At 40.2% G+C, this 15805-nt stretch overlaps 1 protein-coding gene across 1 annotated transcript in view; it reads left to right on the top strand.

Annotated features, from left to right (window-relative positions):
- Window positions 1–11425, top strand: part of MEOX2 (mesenchyme homeobox 2) — a 72745-nt gene extending 61320 nt beyond the window's left edge. Inside the window, exon 3 of the mRNA XM_045003090.1 lies at window positions 10130–11425. Within this exon, the coding sequence (XP_044859025.1) occupies window positions 10130–10354 (225 nt within the window). The 3' untranslated portion in view covers window positions 10355–11425. The remainder of the gene's footprint in view (window positions 1–10129) is intronic.
- The last annotated feature ends 4380 nt before the right edge of the window (window positions 11426–15805 follow it).

Consider the following 15805-nt stretch of genomic DNA (forward strand, 5'->3'; position numbering starts at 1 on the left):
TCTCAAAGCCATTCACAAGTTATGCAGGTCATCTCAAACAAATGCCAGTAAAACCTTTAGCTCACTTATCATGTAGTTTGTATACATCACATATTTTGCAGAAACCTGTTTTTAAAATGTTTAACATTTTAATATTGTGACTACTTTCTATGTCTCTGCACCAGTAAAGCCTTAGCTACCATGAGTCTAACTGTGCAAGACTTTGAGGGAAAGGAAAAATCCTAACTAATATATTATAGACAGATTCAGAATTGCTTTTCTATACATAAAAATGTCCCAACTTTAAAATCCAATATTGTGGCACCTAGCAGGGTTGGGCATCCCAGTGAGAAGCTAGCATTTTTTTTAAAGAAAAAGTTGCTATGTGCTGGAGACATATGGGTGGGCTGAGTACAGGTAAGGCAGTCATACAGTTTAATCACAGGCAGAGTCACATACTATTTTTCAGAAACTAAGATAAAATATTATTTTTCTGCCAAGTTCATTTTTTAAAGGAAAGACCATCAGTTAGACTTCTCTGTGTCAACACAGAATGTTCAAGCCCCAGTTCAGCCATCCATCCTGATTAAGCAAAGCATTTAAGCATGTGCTTAAGACCTACTGATGTCAATAGAACTTAGGCACCTGCTTAAAGTAAGCATATACAAATGCTTTGCTGAATTGGGGTGGTCTTAAGCATATGTTCAAATGCTTTGCTGAACTAGGGCCTAAAAGCCATGCCAATTTCACATCACGTAATCCTATTGAAGTTGTGTGGGTGGAAGACAGCAGAGAATTTGGCCCTTGGTAGTAGGTAAAACTCTGGCCTGTCACAAGTATTTGCTATTAACAAATAGTGCCTACACCACTGAAACAATAAATCGATTTCCAGCCCCTCATATTGCATCCTGCCTCCTGATTACTGTAGAGTATTCCTTAAAATAAATCAGCCATAGCAAAACATTTCTCTTTGGTGTCTGCTCAGCACACGGTCATATGGTCCTCAACCTGTTTAAGCAACAGCTTAATCATCAGTCTGGGAGACGTAAATGCTAAACAACTTGTCGACTAATGGAAAGGCTTTCATGCCAATGAGCAGATGTGCCTAATAGACTGGCCCATAATTGCTGATTTAGAAATAGTTACTAATGCTATTACTAATCATAGAATTCATTTCCCTTCATATATACACACACACACTACACATGAAATTGTGCTATATACACTATATACTATTGTGGAAGCAGGGAAAGAATTAACAAGGATTTGAAGGGATCTTAATGTGTGTGTTGTATATTATATATGTTGTTTGCAGTTATGTTATATATAAAGAAAGATAGAGAGGGGAAAAGTACACACAAAATATCTTGTCTTATATTTTTAAGCACATGTTCCTGGGTGGTACTAATTACCCTCAACTCCCTCTAAAGTCACCAGGAGTCGAGGGCACCTCACAGGAATACTCAGCAACCTATAGGATCAAGCTTCACAATAGTAGGTATTAATAATTATATTTGGACACACTGCAGTTAATAGGCTATTTCAAACATACAGACTGAATGCTGTAGCTTTAAATTATTGCAGTTCTATCCAATTTCTCCCTTCCCCCCCACCAAGGTTTACTTCAGCTTGCTCTGACTGCCTGCATCCCCCTCCTTCCTTTTCAGTATACCCAGTATGACATTTCAAGCAAGACACTTAACACTTTCGAAGGTGCTGTATGTTTGAAAAGCATTGGCTTCCATGAATTACAATGAATTGACACTCAAAATTCTTCACACTTCCTGCCTAGTACTAAAATGTAGTTGGATCATGTATCAGTACCTATTTCCCTCCCATTATTTATTGTTCACAGAATCCAAAGGAAGTTCAGATTTCAGATATCTGAATTTGATCTCTAGAGGAAATAGCATGTGAAAAGCCCATCTCATATTATTATTAGCACATGAGCATTAAAGGGCTGATCTATAACCTGTTGAAGGACTATTTAGAAAAGCTCGATGAGCACAAGTCCATGGGGCCGGATGCGCTGCATCGAGGGTACTAAAGGAGCTGGCGGATGAGATTGCAGAGCCATTGACCATTATCTTTGAAAACTCATGGCGATCGGGGGAGGTCCCAGATGACTGGAAAAAGGCTAATGTAGTGCCCATCTTTAAAAAAGGGAAGGAGGAGGATCTGGGAAACTACAGGCCAGTCAGCCTCACCTCAGTCCCTGGAAAAATCATCTAGCAGGTCCTCAAGGAATCAATTCTGAAGCACTTAGAGGAAAGGAAAGTGATCAGGAACAGTCAGCATGGATTTACCAAGGGCAAGTCATGTCTGACTAACCTAATTGCCTTCTATGACGAGATAACTGGCCTTGTAGATGAGGGGAAAGCAGAGGATGTGTTATTCCTTGACTTTAGAAAAGCTTTTGATATGGTCTCCCATGGTATTCTTGCTGGCAAGTTGAAGTATGGGCTGGATAAATGGACTATAAGGTGGATAGAAAGCTGGCTAGATTAGTGGGCTCAACGGGTAGTGATCAAACGGGTAGCTCCATGTCTAGTTGGCAGTCGGGTATCAAGCAGAGTGCCCCAAGGGTCAGTCCTGGGGCCAGTTTTGTTCAATATCTTCATTAATGATCTGGAGGATGGTGTGGACTGCACCCTCAGCAAGTTTGCAGATGACACTAAATTAGGAGGTGTGGTAGATACGCTGGAGGGTAGGGATAGGATACAGAGGGACCTAGACAAATTAGGTGATTGGGCCAAAAGAAATCTGATGAGGTTCAAGAAGGACAAGTGCACTTCCTGCACTTAGGACGGAAGAATCCCATGCACTGCTACAGACTAGGGACCGAGCGGCTAGGCAGCAGTTCTGCAGAAAAGAACGAAGGAGGGATCGAGGGACGTAATCATTCCCCTCAATTCGACATTGGTGAGGTCTAATCTGGAGTACTGTGTCCAGTTTTGGGTCCCACATTACAAGAAGGATGTGGAAAAATTGGAAAGAGTCCAGCAGAGGGCAACAAAAATTATTAGGGGGCTGGAGCACATGACTTATGAGGAGAGGCTGAGGGAACTGGGATTGTTTAGTCTGCAGAAGAGAAGTAGGGGGATTTGATAGCTGCTTTCAACTGCCTGAAAGGGAGTTCCAAAGAGGATGGATCTAGACTTTTCTCAGTGGTGGCAGATGACAGAACAAGGAGCAATGGTCTCAAGTTGCAGTGAGGGAGGTTTAGGTTGGATATTAGGAAAAAACTTTTTCACTAGGAGGGTGGTGAAGCACTGGAATGGGTTACCTAGGGATGTGGTGGAATCTCCTTTCTTAGAGGTTTTTAAGGTCAGGCTTGACAAAGCCCTGGCTGGGCTGATTTAGTTGGGGTTTGGTCCTGCTTTGAGCAGGGGGTTGGACTAGATGACCTCCTGAGGTCCCTTCCAACCCTGATTTTCTATGATTCTGTGAAGTCAATGGAAAGACTCTCATTGTCCTCACTGGGCTTTGGATCAGGTCTTAAAGGCCTTTCAATAGTATATGTATTTTCTGTGTCTGAATGTCTTCAGTTATAAAGTGTTCTCTCATTTTGCAAAGCAAGTGAGATCAATGGAACTTTGTGTAGTAAATAGATTGAGAAAATCAAAATCAAAATGAATTGCAATTTTTTTTAGTTCTGTATCTCAATACACTTTGTTTTAGCATATATATATTACTATTTTTTACCAAATAAGAAAAATATTTCTACATTTGAAGTTATCTGGGTTAATCATTTAACAAGGTAAATTTGCCTCAGAGATGCAGATTATTTATTATCATCATTAATGAAACATTAACACAGTTATTGCAGTTTTAAATAGTTACAAATCTGTTGTTTTTTTAAAGCTGACTGCCTTTAATAGTAGAGATTTGGCACCAGATGTTAAACTCGGCCTGTAAAATGGAGCAAGTAATACATATTCACCTCACAGGAGCACTGGGGATTAAATTCACCCCTGTAAAGAGGACCAGCACCACTTAAACTGCATTTTGAGGGCTTACATAGGATAATAAGTGGTGAATAGACTTTTGCTGTACCACTTGCTAGTGTTCACTAGTTATTGGGCCTAGTGCTCTCCCATGGAAGTCAACAGTCCAGATCAGAATTGGGCCAGATCTCACTCAGTTGAGAAGCTTGAAGAAGAGGTGTAATTATACTGCCTCAATTGTACTTTAACTTCCACTTTCTTCCAGCTGCTTGGTGTTAAATTGCAGCTTCTTAGTCTCTTCTCACTGCTGGAACAGATATAAAGTAGGTCTAAGTGAACGTCCACACTACCCACCGGATCCGCGGGTAGTGATCGATCTATCTCGTCTAGTCGCGATAAATCGATCCCCGAACACTCTGCCATCGACTCCGGAACTCCACCAGAGCGAGAGGCGGAAGCGGAGTCGACAGGGGAGCCGCGGCCGTCAATCCCGTGCCGTGAGGACGGGAGGTAAGTCGATCTAAGATACGTCGACTTCAGCTACGCTATTCTCGTAGCTGAAGTTCCGTATCTTAGATCAATTCTCCCCTCCCCCGCCCCCCCAGTGTAGACCAGGCCTAAGGGAAATTAACTGAATAGACGGGGTAGGGGCAATTTACATGACTTTATATATCAACTCTGAATTTTTCCCTTAAGGCAGATAAAGAGGGCAGCCTCAATTGGTTTAATTTGCACTTTCTTCCAGTCCTCTGTATGTGTATGTTACACTCATGTAGACTCCCTCAGGAATATTTATTTCCTTAGTCTTACAGCCACTTACCAATTTACACCTCAACTTAAACACAACCTCCAAATTTGGTCCTAATATGTTTGAAGGTATTTGCCTTTCCATTGTTTGCCCTTCACTTTCAGAATAAAATTCTAACAAAAGAACGGCCGTACCGGGTCAGACCAAAGGTCCATCTAGCCCAGTATACTGTCTACCGACAGTAGCCAATGCCAGGTGCCCCAGAGGGAGTGAACCTAACAGGCAATGATCAAGTGATCTTTCTCCTGCAATCCATCTCCATCCTCTGACAAACAGAGGCTAGGGACACCATTCCTTTCCCATCCTGGCTAATAGCCATTTATGGACTTAACCACCATGAATTTATCCAGTTCTCTTTTAAATGCTGTTATAGTCCTAGCCTTCACAACCTCCTCAGGTAAGGAGTTCCACAAGTTGACTGTGCACTGTGTGAAGAAGAACTTCCTTTTATTTGCTTTAAACCTGCTGCCTATTAATTTCATTTGGTGACCCCTAGTTCTTGTATTATGGGAATAAGTAAATAACTTTTCCTTACCCACTTTCTCCACATCACTCATGATTTTATATACCTCTATCATATCCCCCCTTAGTCTCCTCTTTTCCAAGCTGAAGAGTCCTAGCCTCTTTAATCTCTCCTCATATGGGACCCTCTCCAAACCCTTAATCATTTTGGTTGCCCTTTTCTGAACCTTTTCTAGTGCCAGTATATCTTTTTTGAGATGTGGGCCTACCATGGATTTATATAAGGGCAATAATATATTCTCAGTCTTATTCTCTATCCCCTTTTTAATGATTCCTAACATCCTGTTTGCTTTTTTACCGCCTCTGCACACTGCGTGGACATCTTCAGAGAACTATCCACGATGACTCCAAGATCTTTTTCTTGACTCGTTGTAGCTAAATTAGCCCCCATCATATTGTATGTGGGTTATTTTTTCCCATGTGCATTACCTTACATTTATCCACATTAAATTTCATTTGCCATTTTGTTGCCCAATCACTTAGTTTTGTGAGATCTTTTTGAAGTTCTTCACAGTCTGCTTTGGTCTTACCTATCTTGTTTAGTATCATCTGCAAACTTTGCCACCTCACTGTTTACCCCTTTCTCCAGATCATTTATGAATAAGTTGCAGGATAGCTCCCTACAGTACATTTACTAACGGTTTGTCCAGTCAAATTTTCGTTTCCCACAAGACAGGGCTTTCCACCACTTAGCTTAGATGTCACAGCTATTTAGACTTTCTTAATTTCATCATCTTATTCCTAGTTATACTTCCTCAGACTCTCCTAAATAATTCTTCTCATATCTTGCTGTGAATAGGCTTCAGATATTTGTAGAATTGTATATGTATGTTTTCCCCTCTCTGCCTACTCCAAGACATTGTTTAGCCAAGCGTAGCTATTTGGCTTTTTTTTAATCTGTTTTCATAAATCAGTCTTTCCACACTCCTTATCACTGATTGGTGAACGTCTGTAAACAGCTTCAAATTTCTCTGTTTTTCTGGAAACAAAGTGCCCCAATATGAATGCATTATCTCAAAGTCTGACAGAACAGAGCTATAATTTCTCTACTTAGTGACATAGTTGCCTATCTATGCTTTTTTTTCCCTTAACTGCTACATCTTATGACAACCTCATCTCTAATTTGCTGTCCACTATCACTCCTAGGTCTCTTTCAGCATTACTTCTTCCCATGTTTCTGTGTTGTGAAGTGTTTTTCCCCAGAAGTTTTAGCTTGAGTTTTTCCAAGTTCAGTTTCATTTATTTATATCCTGCATTTATCTCCTTCTAAATCTGTTTGAATTTTTCTGTTATTAGTAGTTTTCCCAACACCTCCCACTCATCTTTGATTCTTGTTAATGTGGCATTCTCTTGCTCTGCAAGAACATTATTGAGAATATTAAAGAAGACAGGATCTAACACTTTGTGATACCCTATTAGACACCTGCTCCCAGCTTGATATATTGATGTTTATTAGTACTTTAGTTTATTTTATTCTGCTTCTGCTCATTTTAAGTTCATATGACTGTATTAATATCTGAATCTATTTGAATTAATTTTCACAGACTGATTTTTATTATACAAAATCTCTCTTGTATGTTTTCTTCTAAGTTGACAATGCTAAGTGTTCTTTCCTCTTAATATGTGTCCTGGGATGTTAGCAATGGAAGTTAGACTTGTGGAGTGGCAATTGCCAGGATCACTCTCAAGTGAAGATAGGTTTAGTTCTTTTCTGAAGATAGGTTTAGTTCTTCACTTGCTTTTCTTCAGTTTTCTGGTTCTTTCCAAGTTTTCAATCACTCTTCATTTAAAAAAAATTGTCAGTGACTCCAGAAATTGGTTAATTTTGTAAGTGCATATGATCTGGTATGGATCAAGTCATTCTAAGTATTCCTTTACCTGCTCTTTATCACTAGCTATGTTTACAATGTCTTCATTGGTCCTAAGAACCAAATCCTGGTTCCATACATACTACTAAAACTGCTACATGTAGAGGAACATCATGAGTGGTGGAAAGTTAGTGGCAATATGCTCCACACATTCAATGGGGAACAACTGAAAAGGAACAATCTGTCCACACACATTTTCCCCCTCCTTAATGACTGCTCCTGATCTCAGCATATTGCAAGAGTAGCTGGGGGTCTTGTCGAACCCTCAGCTTCACTGATTATTTTCCCCCTAGGACTTTGGGCCTCTCAAATTGCACTAGGATTTTCAAAAGGGCAATGGTCTACGTGCAACAATTTTTTACACACATACACCCTGAACTGTGCAGGATAGTAAATGATTTTGCCCAAAGCAGATAGATAAGATATTATGCAAAGAGTGGTTTCTGCAAAATAAGGTGACAAGTGATTACTGTGATACACTTTTGACACTATAGCATATTCCTTGATCTCTCCAAACTGCAAAAATACCCTGAGAGCCAGGGGCGGCTCTAGCTTTTTTGCCGCCCCAAGCACGGCAGTCAGGCAGCCTTTGGCGGCTTGCCTGCAGGAGGTCCTCCGGTCCCGCGGCTTTGGCATACTCGCCACCGAATTGCCACCGAATCCGCGGGACCGGCAGACCTCCCACAGGCAAGCCTCCAAAGGCTGCCTGACTGCTGCCCTCACAGGGACCGGCAGGGCACCTCCTGCAGCTTGCCGCCCTAGGCATGCGCTTGGAGTGCTGGTGCCTGGAACCACCGCTGCTGAGAGCATCTTTTTTTATATCTCAATGGGAAGATTCCCATTGACTTCAATGAGCTTTGGATCAGCTCCATAGCTCCAAACACTACAGGTTTATTACAGTGTTTGGCACCAGTGCTGTAGTGTCTTTTAAAAGGGGAACTTCACTGTAAAAAATTGACATCTGTAACTTCCCATAAAGAGCTGTAAGTATAGTACAAATATTGTGTTTTTATGAAGACACTGCTTTCATGGAAGTCTCTGATATATGGCCTAAGTATGATAATTCCCAACATCATAGCAGCCAGTCATAAATACCTTCCCTTTACGCTCATTTGATTTTACTAGCCAGATTCTTTTGGCTTTGATGAGTAGTCTAAAGGAAAGGATGTGCATAGATTTGAGGCTGTTAACCAACCTAGAATCATTTTGCTATATTCCCAAATGATTGGCTTTAAGAGCTCCGATTAGTTTTAACAGCAACTGTGAGTACAGTAAATAAATACCAAAAAAGTGACTTTAAACATCAATTCTGTTGCTGTAAAATTCTAACGTATCATTCAAAATAATGTTAAAGGTTAAAGCCTGTAAGATTTCCTGGACATACAACATAAATTCCTCAAAAGATCCATTTGTGGCTCTATTACTGATGTTGTACAATGAGTCCTGCTGTGACAACTCCTTGGCATTTCTTTTAAAGCTCTAAAATATATTCCACTTAGCACTGCAGAGGACACATCAGCATTCCAAGCTCTCAGTTCCTTTCCAAGTGAGAAGTTACCTCATGCTGTAGAATTTTCTGTAGAACTTTCATGTTAAAAGAGACACAAAGATACATTTGGGACACTCCATTACAGCAGTAACTCTGAGGGCGTTAAAATAACTATTTTTTCTCTTCTTCCATTTTGACAAAATAAATTTACTTTCAATGTCAACGGCATATGCTGATTTAGAATCAGCTGAGGATCTGGTATATGTATAAGAGTTCCAATGTCTCTTTTAGTATTTGGGCAATTGGAAAAGTAGCTTGCCTGCAGTTTGCAGTGCTTAGTAGCACACCAAATTTGCAGGAGACAAGAATTGTCTCGTACCAAAAAGGAGACCAACAACAGGAATTATAGTAATACATATTTGAGCCAAAAAGGGAAGTCATTATAAATATTTACTATAAAAAAATTTCTAACATGGCCTTGCATATATCAGGAAAAGGTTTGAGCGGGGGCATTTAAATTGGAATTGACCTGTAAAAAAATTGTACAATTGTTTCTTATTCTTATTCTTCCATTCTTGTTTTTGAATGAAAATTTTTTGTTTCATTGTACATTTTCCAAGTACTTAGCATATTCTGAAAAACTACTTAGAAAAAGACTAAAAAAAAAAAATAAGAAGGAGAAGCATGGTTCAGTGTTAAGGCACAAGACTGTAAATTAGATAGAAGAAAAAGGTTATTTTCTGAGCTCTCTATTAATGTGTGCATGTCATTGCCCTGACCAAATACCTCAGTTTCCTTATCTGCAAAATGGGGATAATACGTGTCTCACAAGAGTGTTAATTTATAAATGTTTCTAAGGATCTTTGAAATCCTCCACTGGAAGGCATTTTAGTAGTGCTAAGTATTTCATATAACCGTATTAACTTATTACTGTAACTCTTGCATTTCATCATCTTATTCCAGGGGTTCTCAAACTTCATTGCACCGCAACCCCCTTCTGACAACAAAAATTACTACATGACTCCAAGAAGGGGGACTGAAGCCTAAGTCCTCCTAATTCACTGCCCTGGGTAGGGGGAAGCTGGAGCCAAAGCCAAAGCCCAGGCCCCACTGCCCTGGGTGGGGAAGGGGTCAAAGCTGAAGCCCAGGGGCTTCAGCCCCAGGCAGGGGCCGGTAACCTGAGCCCTGCCGCCCAGGGCTGAATCCCTCAGGCTTTGGTTAGGCGGCGGGGCTTGGGCTTCAATCCGAGCCACAGCAAGTCTAAGCAAGCCCTGGCGACCCCATTAAAACCGCTGTCCTGTTCCTCCCCCTATTGTTCCTTACCCTCACATATTACTTCAAGTCTAAAATTAGACTGTCAGGTCATTGGTGAAGGCAAGTTGCCTTTGTATTTGTTCTGTAAAGAAACTAGCATCCTGTTGGGTGCTACACAAATAACACATGATGCTATTATTTATTAGTGTTACAGATAACATCATTCGCCCTCAGTCACCATGTCTTTGTTCTTATTTTTAAGGTAAAAGTTTGGTTCCAGAACAGACGAATGAAATGGAAGCGGGTAAAAGGGGGCCAGCAAGGGGCAGCAGCCCGGGAAAAGGAACTGGTGAACGTGAAAAAGGGCACACTGCTTCCCTCAGAGCTTTCTGGAATTGGTGCAGCTGGCCTCCAGCACACCGGGGACTCACTAGCAAACGATGACAGCCATGATAGTGATCACAGCTCTGAGCACGCACACTTATGATACACAAAGAGGATCCCAGCTCCGTTCTCAGGAAAGAAATGCTATGATGGCATGCCTTCCACGGGCATCGTTTACGTATGCAAATGACTCTGGCAGTGATTTTTTTTAAAATGGTTATTAAAAATTCAAGCTTATTGTGTCTGCTTTTCTTGATTTTTAGATGGTTTACAGTAAGTGCCATGTCTTAGAGGTGCCTCAAGAGTGGGAAGCGGAAGATGAACTTGCTTTGAACATTCCAGATTTGTTTGTCATGTTTATTGACAGCGGGCAGGTATTTTTGCTTTAGCTTGCACTGAAAATTACATTGCTTTCAACAGAGGTTATATTCTGAAAAAACCACAGTGCCACAAAATCACTGTCTAGTGGATAAGAAATGTATTTTAACTCTGTAAATATTTATCTTACAGCATTTTCCTGTCTTCACTAATTTTAGTAATGCATTAATATTAGCTGATGGCAATAATCACTCATGATGATAAACGGCTTCTTGTCTCTTTATTTTTGTTTTGTTGTCCCCAAAACAGACAATACATGTAGACAATTATGTTCAAGTAAAGAACAATACTGTAGTGTCTGATAGGGCACGTCCTTGTACCACAGACAAAACAAACATTATGTTGCATTTACTTTCAACTGCTGCTAATAGGGTATTATTAAACTTACCTTGCTCCTCAATTCTTCTTATCTTATAACTGCCAGAATGATTTTTAGGATCATAAGGATAGTCCGGTGACCTGCCAGAAATAACATCATGTTCCACTCGTGTTAGGAATTTATTTCCACCACCCCTACCCCTAAAAATGTACACGTTACTTCTACATCCTAGTTGAGTACATTGGGAAGCACTCAGCAGAAGTATTGTTTTTTCATCTTCTGATTTTAAAACCAGCGGATAAGTTGAGTTGGCTGCTTATGTTGGTAGAAATCAAAATTATGATGATAACTCTGATACTATGTCCCAAGTGTAAATTCAAGACACATTTTCTGTTACAGACTTGTGTGTAAATACAGGCAAACACCAAAAATCAAATTTACCAAAACACTGATTGTACTTTGTAAAGAAAAAATGTTTAATAAATGATCCTTTTTAAATAATTCTGCTCTGCCTATAGTGATTTAATGGGAAACTTGAAAGTGTTCCTTAAAAGTCCTAAGCAGCTCTAGCTTCACAAATCCTTCTAAACCTTTGTTTTGCATTGGGCAACATAAATCTATGATTTCAAACTTACACTTGATCTTGGATAAACCTTCTACCTTGATCCATTTGGGAAACTCCTTCCTTTAGCAGGAAAAAGCAACCCTCAGCTAATGATGGCTTCAGCCAAGAACAACAAGGGCAATTCAACCATTTTTCAAGATCTAAGGCAAATATTAAAGGGATATTTTGTCATGTGTTGTGGAAATGGAGAAAAAATGGTAACTGACCAGGAAGGTGATGTAAACTTGCCTTTATAAAATAAAGTTGTCCAAGACATAAAGTTATTGGCCAACATTCCTCTTCACCAAATGCAGAGCTTGATACCCTTGCACAGAAGGTACAAAAAGATAGGGAAGGTTCCTTGCACCCTCCTCCAGTCCAGGGCCGGCTCCAGACCCCAGCGCGCCAAGCGCGCGCTTGGGGCAGCATGCCGTGGGGGGCACTCTGCCTGTCTCCGGGAGGGCGGCAGGCGGCTCCGGTGGACCTCCCGCAAGCGTGCCTGCAGAGGGTCCGCTGGTCCCGCGGCTTGGGTGGACCTCCCTCAGGCATGCCTGCGGATGCTCCACTGGAGCCGCGGGACCGGCGACCGCCAGAGCGCCCCCCACGGCGTGCTGCCGTGCTTGGGGCGGCGAAATAGCTAGAGCCGCCCCTGCTCCAGTCACACCTGCCCAAGGGCCAGGCATATTCTGGCTAAAACCTCTGTAATAACCTATTTCCCAATTCACAGAGTTCACCACAATGACTGAAGCACATCACTGGCAACAACTGGAAAACCCACAGAAATGTACTTCTAGCCATGCTACATTTGTCCATACAACTTAGATTACTACAATGTCATAGCCGCCATTTCAAAACTGCGCCATGCCAGCTATCATTAATTATTGTGAATGATTCACCAGCGCTTCCAAGTATCCAATAATGACAACAGAAGGAGAAGAGTTGGGAAAAGAGAAGACTAAAAGGCACACTTCCCCATGATCATAGGGAGCAACAAACAAAAGAACCTGCATTGTATGTTTTAAAAACAATTGAACAGATACACTGCCATTACTCAGTACTTTCAATTCAAGGATTAAGGTACTCCTTGAGCCCCAGCATAGAAGGGGTTACAAGGAGAATCCAAACTTCCCTCCCTATCACATTGATCTGGAGTGGTGCTGTAAAAACACAAGGCTTGTGGTTGTGACAACTCCCAGGAAAGGGGTTGCTGAAGGTCGGCAAGGCCTCTGCTGGCTGCGAACAAGTGTACTGAGTTGCTTTGCTCTTTCTTTGAATCCCCTGGTTTTGCAAAGATGTGGTCATTGAAGTGAGTGGGGTTACAAACAGTATGTAAAGTTAACTATGTATGTAAATCTTAGCAGGAATGGAGCTCTTTTGTGTTAATTAAGCCAGCCCTGAGACCAGGGCTTTGGTTTGAACTTAATTTGAGGTTTTATTTTACCTTCCCTAGCTGGAGTATCTGCCCACTGGTTTACAGGTGGGGAATAAGTACATTTAGCATTTTAACCATGTATGTGCAGGGGTGAAAGTAAGTTAAAGGACTTACCAGTACGACAGAGTCCTGAGCAGGGGCGTGGCCTCAACCGGAAGAGGCGGGGCCTTTAAATCAAGATTTAAAGGCCCCGGGGCTCTGGCTGTGGCTGGGATCCCCAGGGCCTTTAAATCACCCCCAGAACTACCCAAGGGCTCAGGGGTGATTTAAAGGGCCCAGGGCTCTGGCCACTGCTACCTTTAAATCGCCAATGGAGCCCTGTTGCCACTACCCTGGGGCTCAAGCAGAGGGACTCGGGAGGCTATTTAAAGGGCCCTGGGCTCCAGCTGCTGTGTGAGAGGTAAGTCTTTATTTTACAGATGGACAAGATGAAGCACATAGAGATTGTGACTTTTCCAAGATCACACAGCCATTCAATGGCAGAATCAGGAATGGAACCCAGCAGAACTGGCTTTCTGTCCCTGGCTCTACCCACTAACTAATCAGCTTTCCTGAATCTGAAGACATTGCACTCTTATAGTTTGTGGGAGATGCCATGATATGAGTTAAGGTCAAAATGTCAGCTTGAGCCTCCTTTCAAATTTCTTGGCTTTAGGCAACTTGTGTCTCTTGAGTGAACATGTATTTAAGCTGGCATAAATAGAGTACATGCAGTGTTTAAGATATAAGATTCAGGAAATTTTTAAGAGTGATATTTAACCAGGTATGTGCTATATGGCTTGAAAGGAAGAATTTTGTACACATTTGGTATATGTGCTATTGTGTGTGTATAGATAGATATATACACACACACACTGTACTAGCTTGTGTAGGGCTTTAGTGATGATGCATATTATTAGCTCAGAGAAATAAGAGATTGCTCAATATCTTGGTTAGCATTCATTTGCTTTATGGTATATTTATTTAAATTCACTTTGTGTTTAGGCCACATAGGGTTTTTTCATGCTTTGAGGGCATTTACTGGTGAAGGCTGCACAGTGGGGGATAGATATAATAGTAATTTGAATCTTCTGGCTGTTAATCGGGGTTATTGGACAGCACAATGAGACCTTATCAGCATCACCTGTACAACAAAAATATTCAAGGAATGTTAGTCTCCTATTACATTATTTTAAAAAACCCACATCAATGTATTAAGGAAAATAATGGTATCTTCTCCCATCAAATTTATACCACACTACTAACTCGCCATTCCTTCTCAGAATATTGGTAAATGCCCAAAAATACTCAGAAATAATCTGTGCTACATTCAGGGTGGATGAAAATTGATTATTCTAAGTATGTGTGTATGTATGTGTGTGTATATATATAAAACTTTTTTTTAATTTAAATTAAATTTGAAATGTACAGGTTATGTTAAGGTGTACATTTATTAGTTATTAAAATCACTTAAATTAAATGCAAAATATATGAAGTGGTACATGTTTGCTGCCAAGTTTAAAAAAAAATCAGACCACTGAACTGGAGCAAGTCACTTGCTAAGCATCTGGAACTGACATGCTAAACCAGCTTTTGAGCAGTAGCCTCTTCAGCAGTTGCAAGGAGATTTTTTCTTCTTTTTAATTTATTCAACTAGCTCTGTTCAATGGATAGTTCATTCAAAGTTGAAAAAACAGCTGGGAGTTGAAAAAAAAGGAAAGCCTGGTATTACTCTTCCAATCTGTGAATTAGGTATGAGAGGACCAGATCTACTAATTCTAAAATCGTGAAGGACATGGTGACCAGAAACTATAGATAACATTTCCTTTGTTTAATAAATCAGTTAGTTTTAAATGCAAAAGATGTTTTGGAAACTTTTTTTCTCTTATGCATCCAGCACATTTAAGGTAGTTATATTTAATAATCATTTAAAACAATTAGAACACTGGTTTTATGCATTTTAATTGACTGTGGATTTCTGTCCAAATAGAGTTTCACACAAATGACAAGTAAAAAATTAATCACCTAGTAAATAAGAAGTGCATCATTCACTATTTTCTAACATAGTAAAAAAATGTTAAAATTAAGACTATGAATGCAAATTAAACTACATGTGTGTTTAAATAAATATAGTATACCCCCCTGGTAAGCAAAAAGAAGTACCAAATGTAGTGTGAAGGCTATATTTAGTTGCAAATCAACAAGTTTTAATGGTTACTAACCAATAAGAATCACCCTTTTTTAAGGAAAATAGCTAAAAAGTACACATTTCAAAACACAATTAAAATTGAAGATTTAAATCAAATTTCCTGCTGGCTGATTTAAATCATGATTAAAATCAGTGATTTAAATTATTTTGATGTAAATCAATCCACTCTGGTCACATTTATTCCAGAAATCTGCAACCCACTTTGACACAATTGTCTGTCTGTGTCGAGAGACCCAGTATTAAATTAATCAGGGGTATTGCAAGTGAGAATGTAAGTGTGCTGGCAGGGTTATGCTGTGACACACACACACACACACACACACCCTATTCAGTTTTTCCTCAGAAGGGTCCAAAACAGTATCTAAAAGTTTAGATCCAGATTTTCAAACACACCTATCAACTCTGCTGATTCTCCGTGGGAGAGTTTTAGGATGTGTGCAATTTTATAAAGCTTGCCCCGATGTGACAGAAAAACACAGAATTTTTCCTAATGTCACAGAATAAATTACTAATTATTATTTCTATTCCAGTAGCACCCCCAATGCATTAAGCACTGTCTACATCAGTAAGAAGACATCCCTGCCCTGATATCTGAAATACCATAACATAATTTTCATCTTTGGAAATTTTATG

This window comes from Mauremys mutica, chromosome 2, assembly GCF_020497125.1.
Source record: "Mauremys mutica isolate MM-2020 ecotype Southern chromosome 2, ASM2049712v1, whole genome shotgun sequence".
NCBI classification, from domain to species: Eukaryota; Metazoa; Chordata; order Testudines; family Geoemydidae; genus Mauremys; species Mauremys mutica.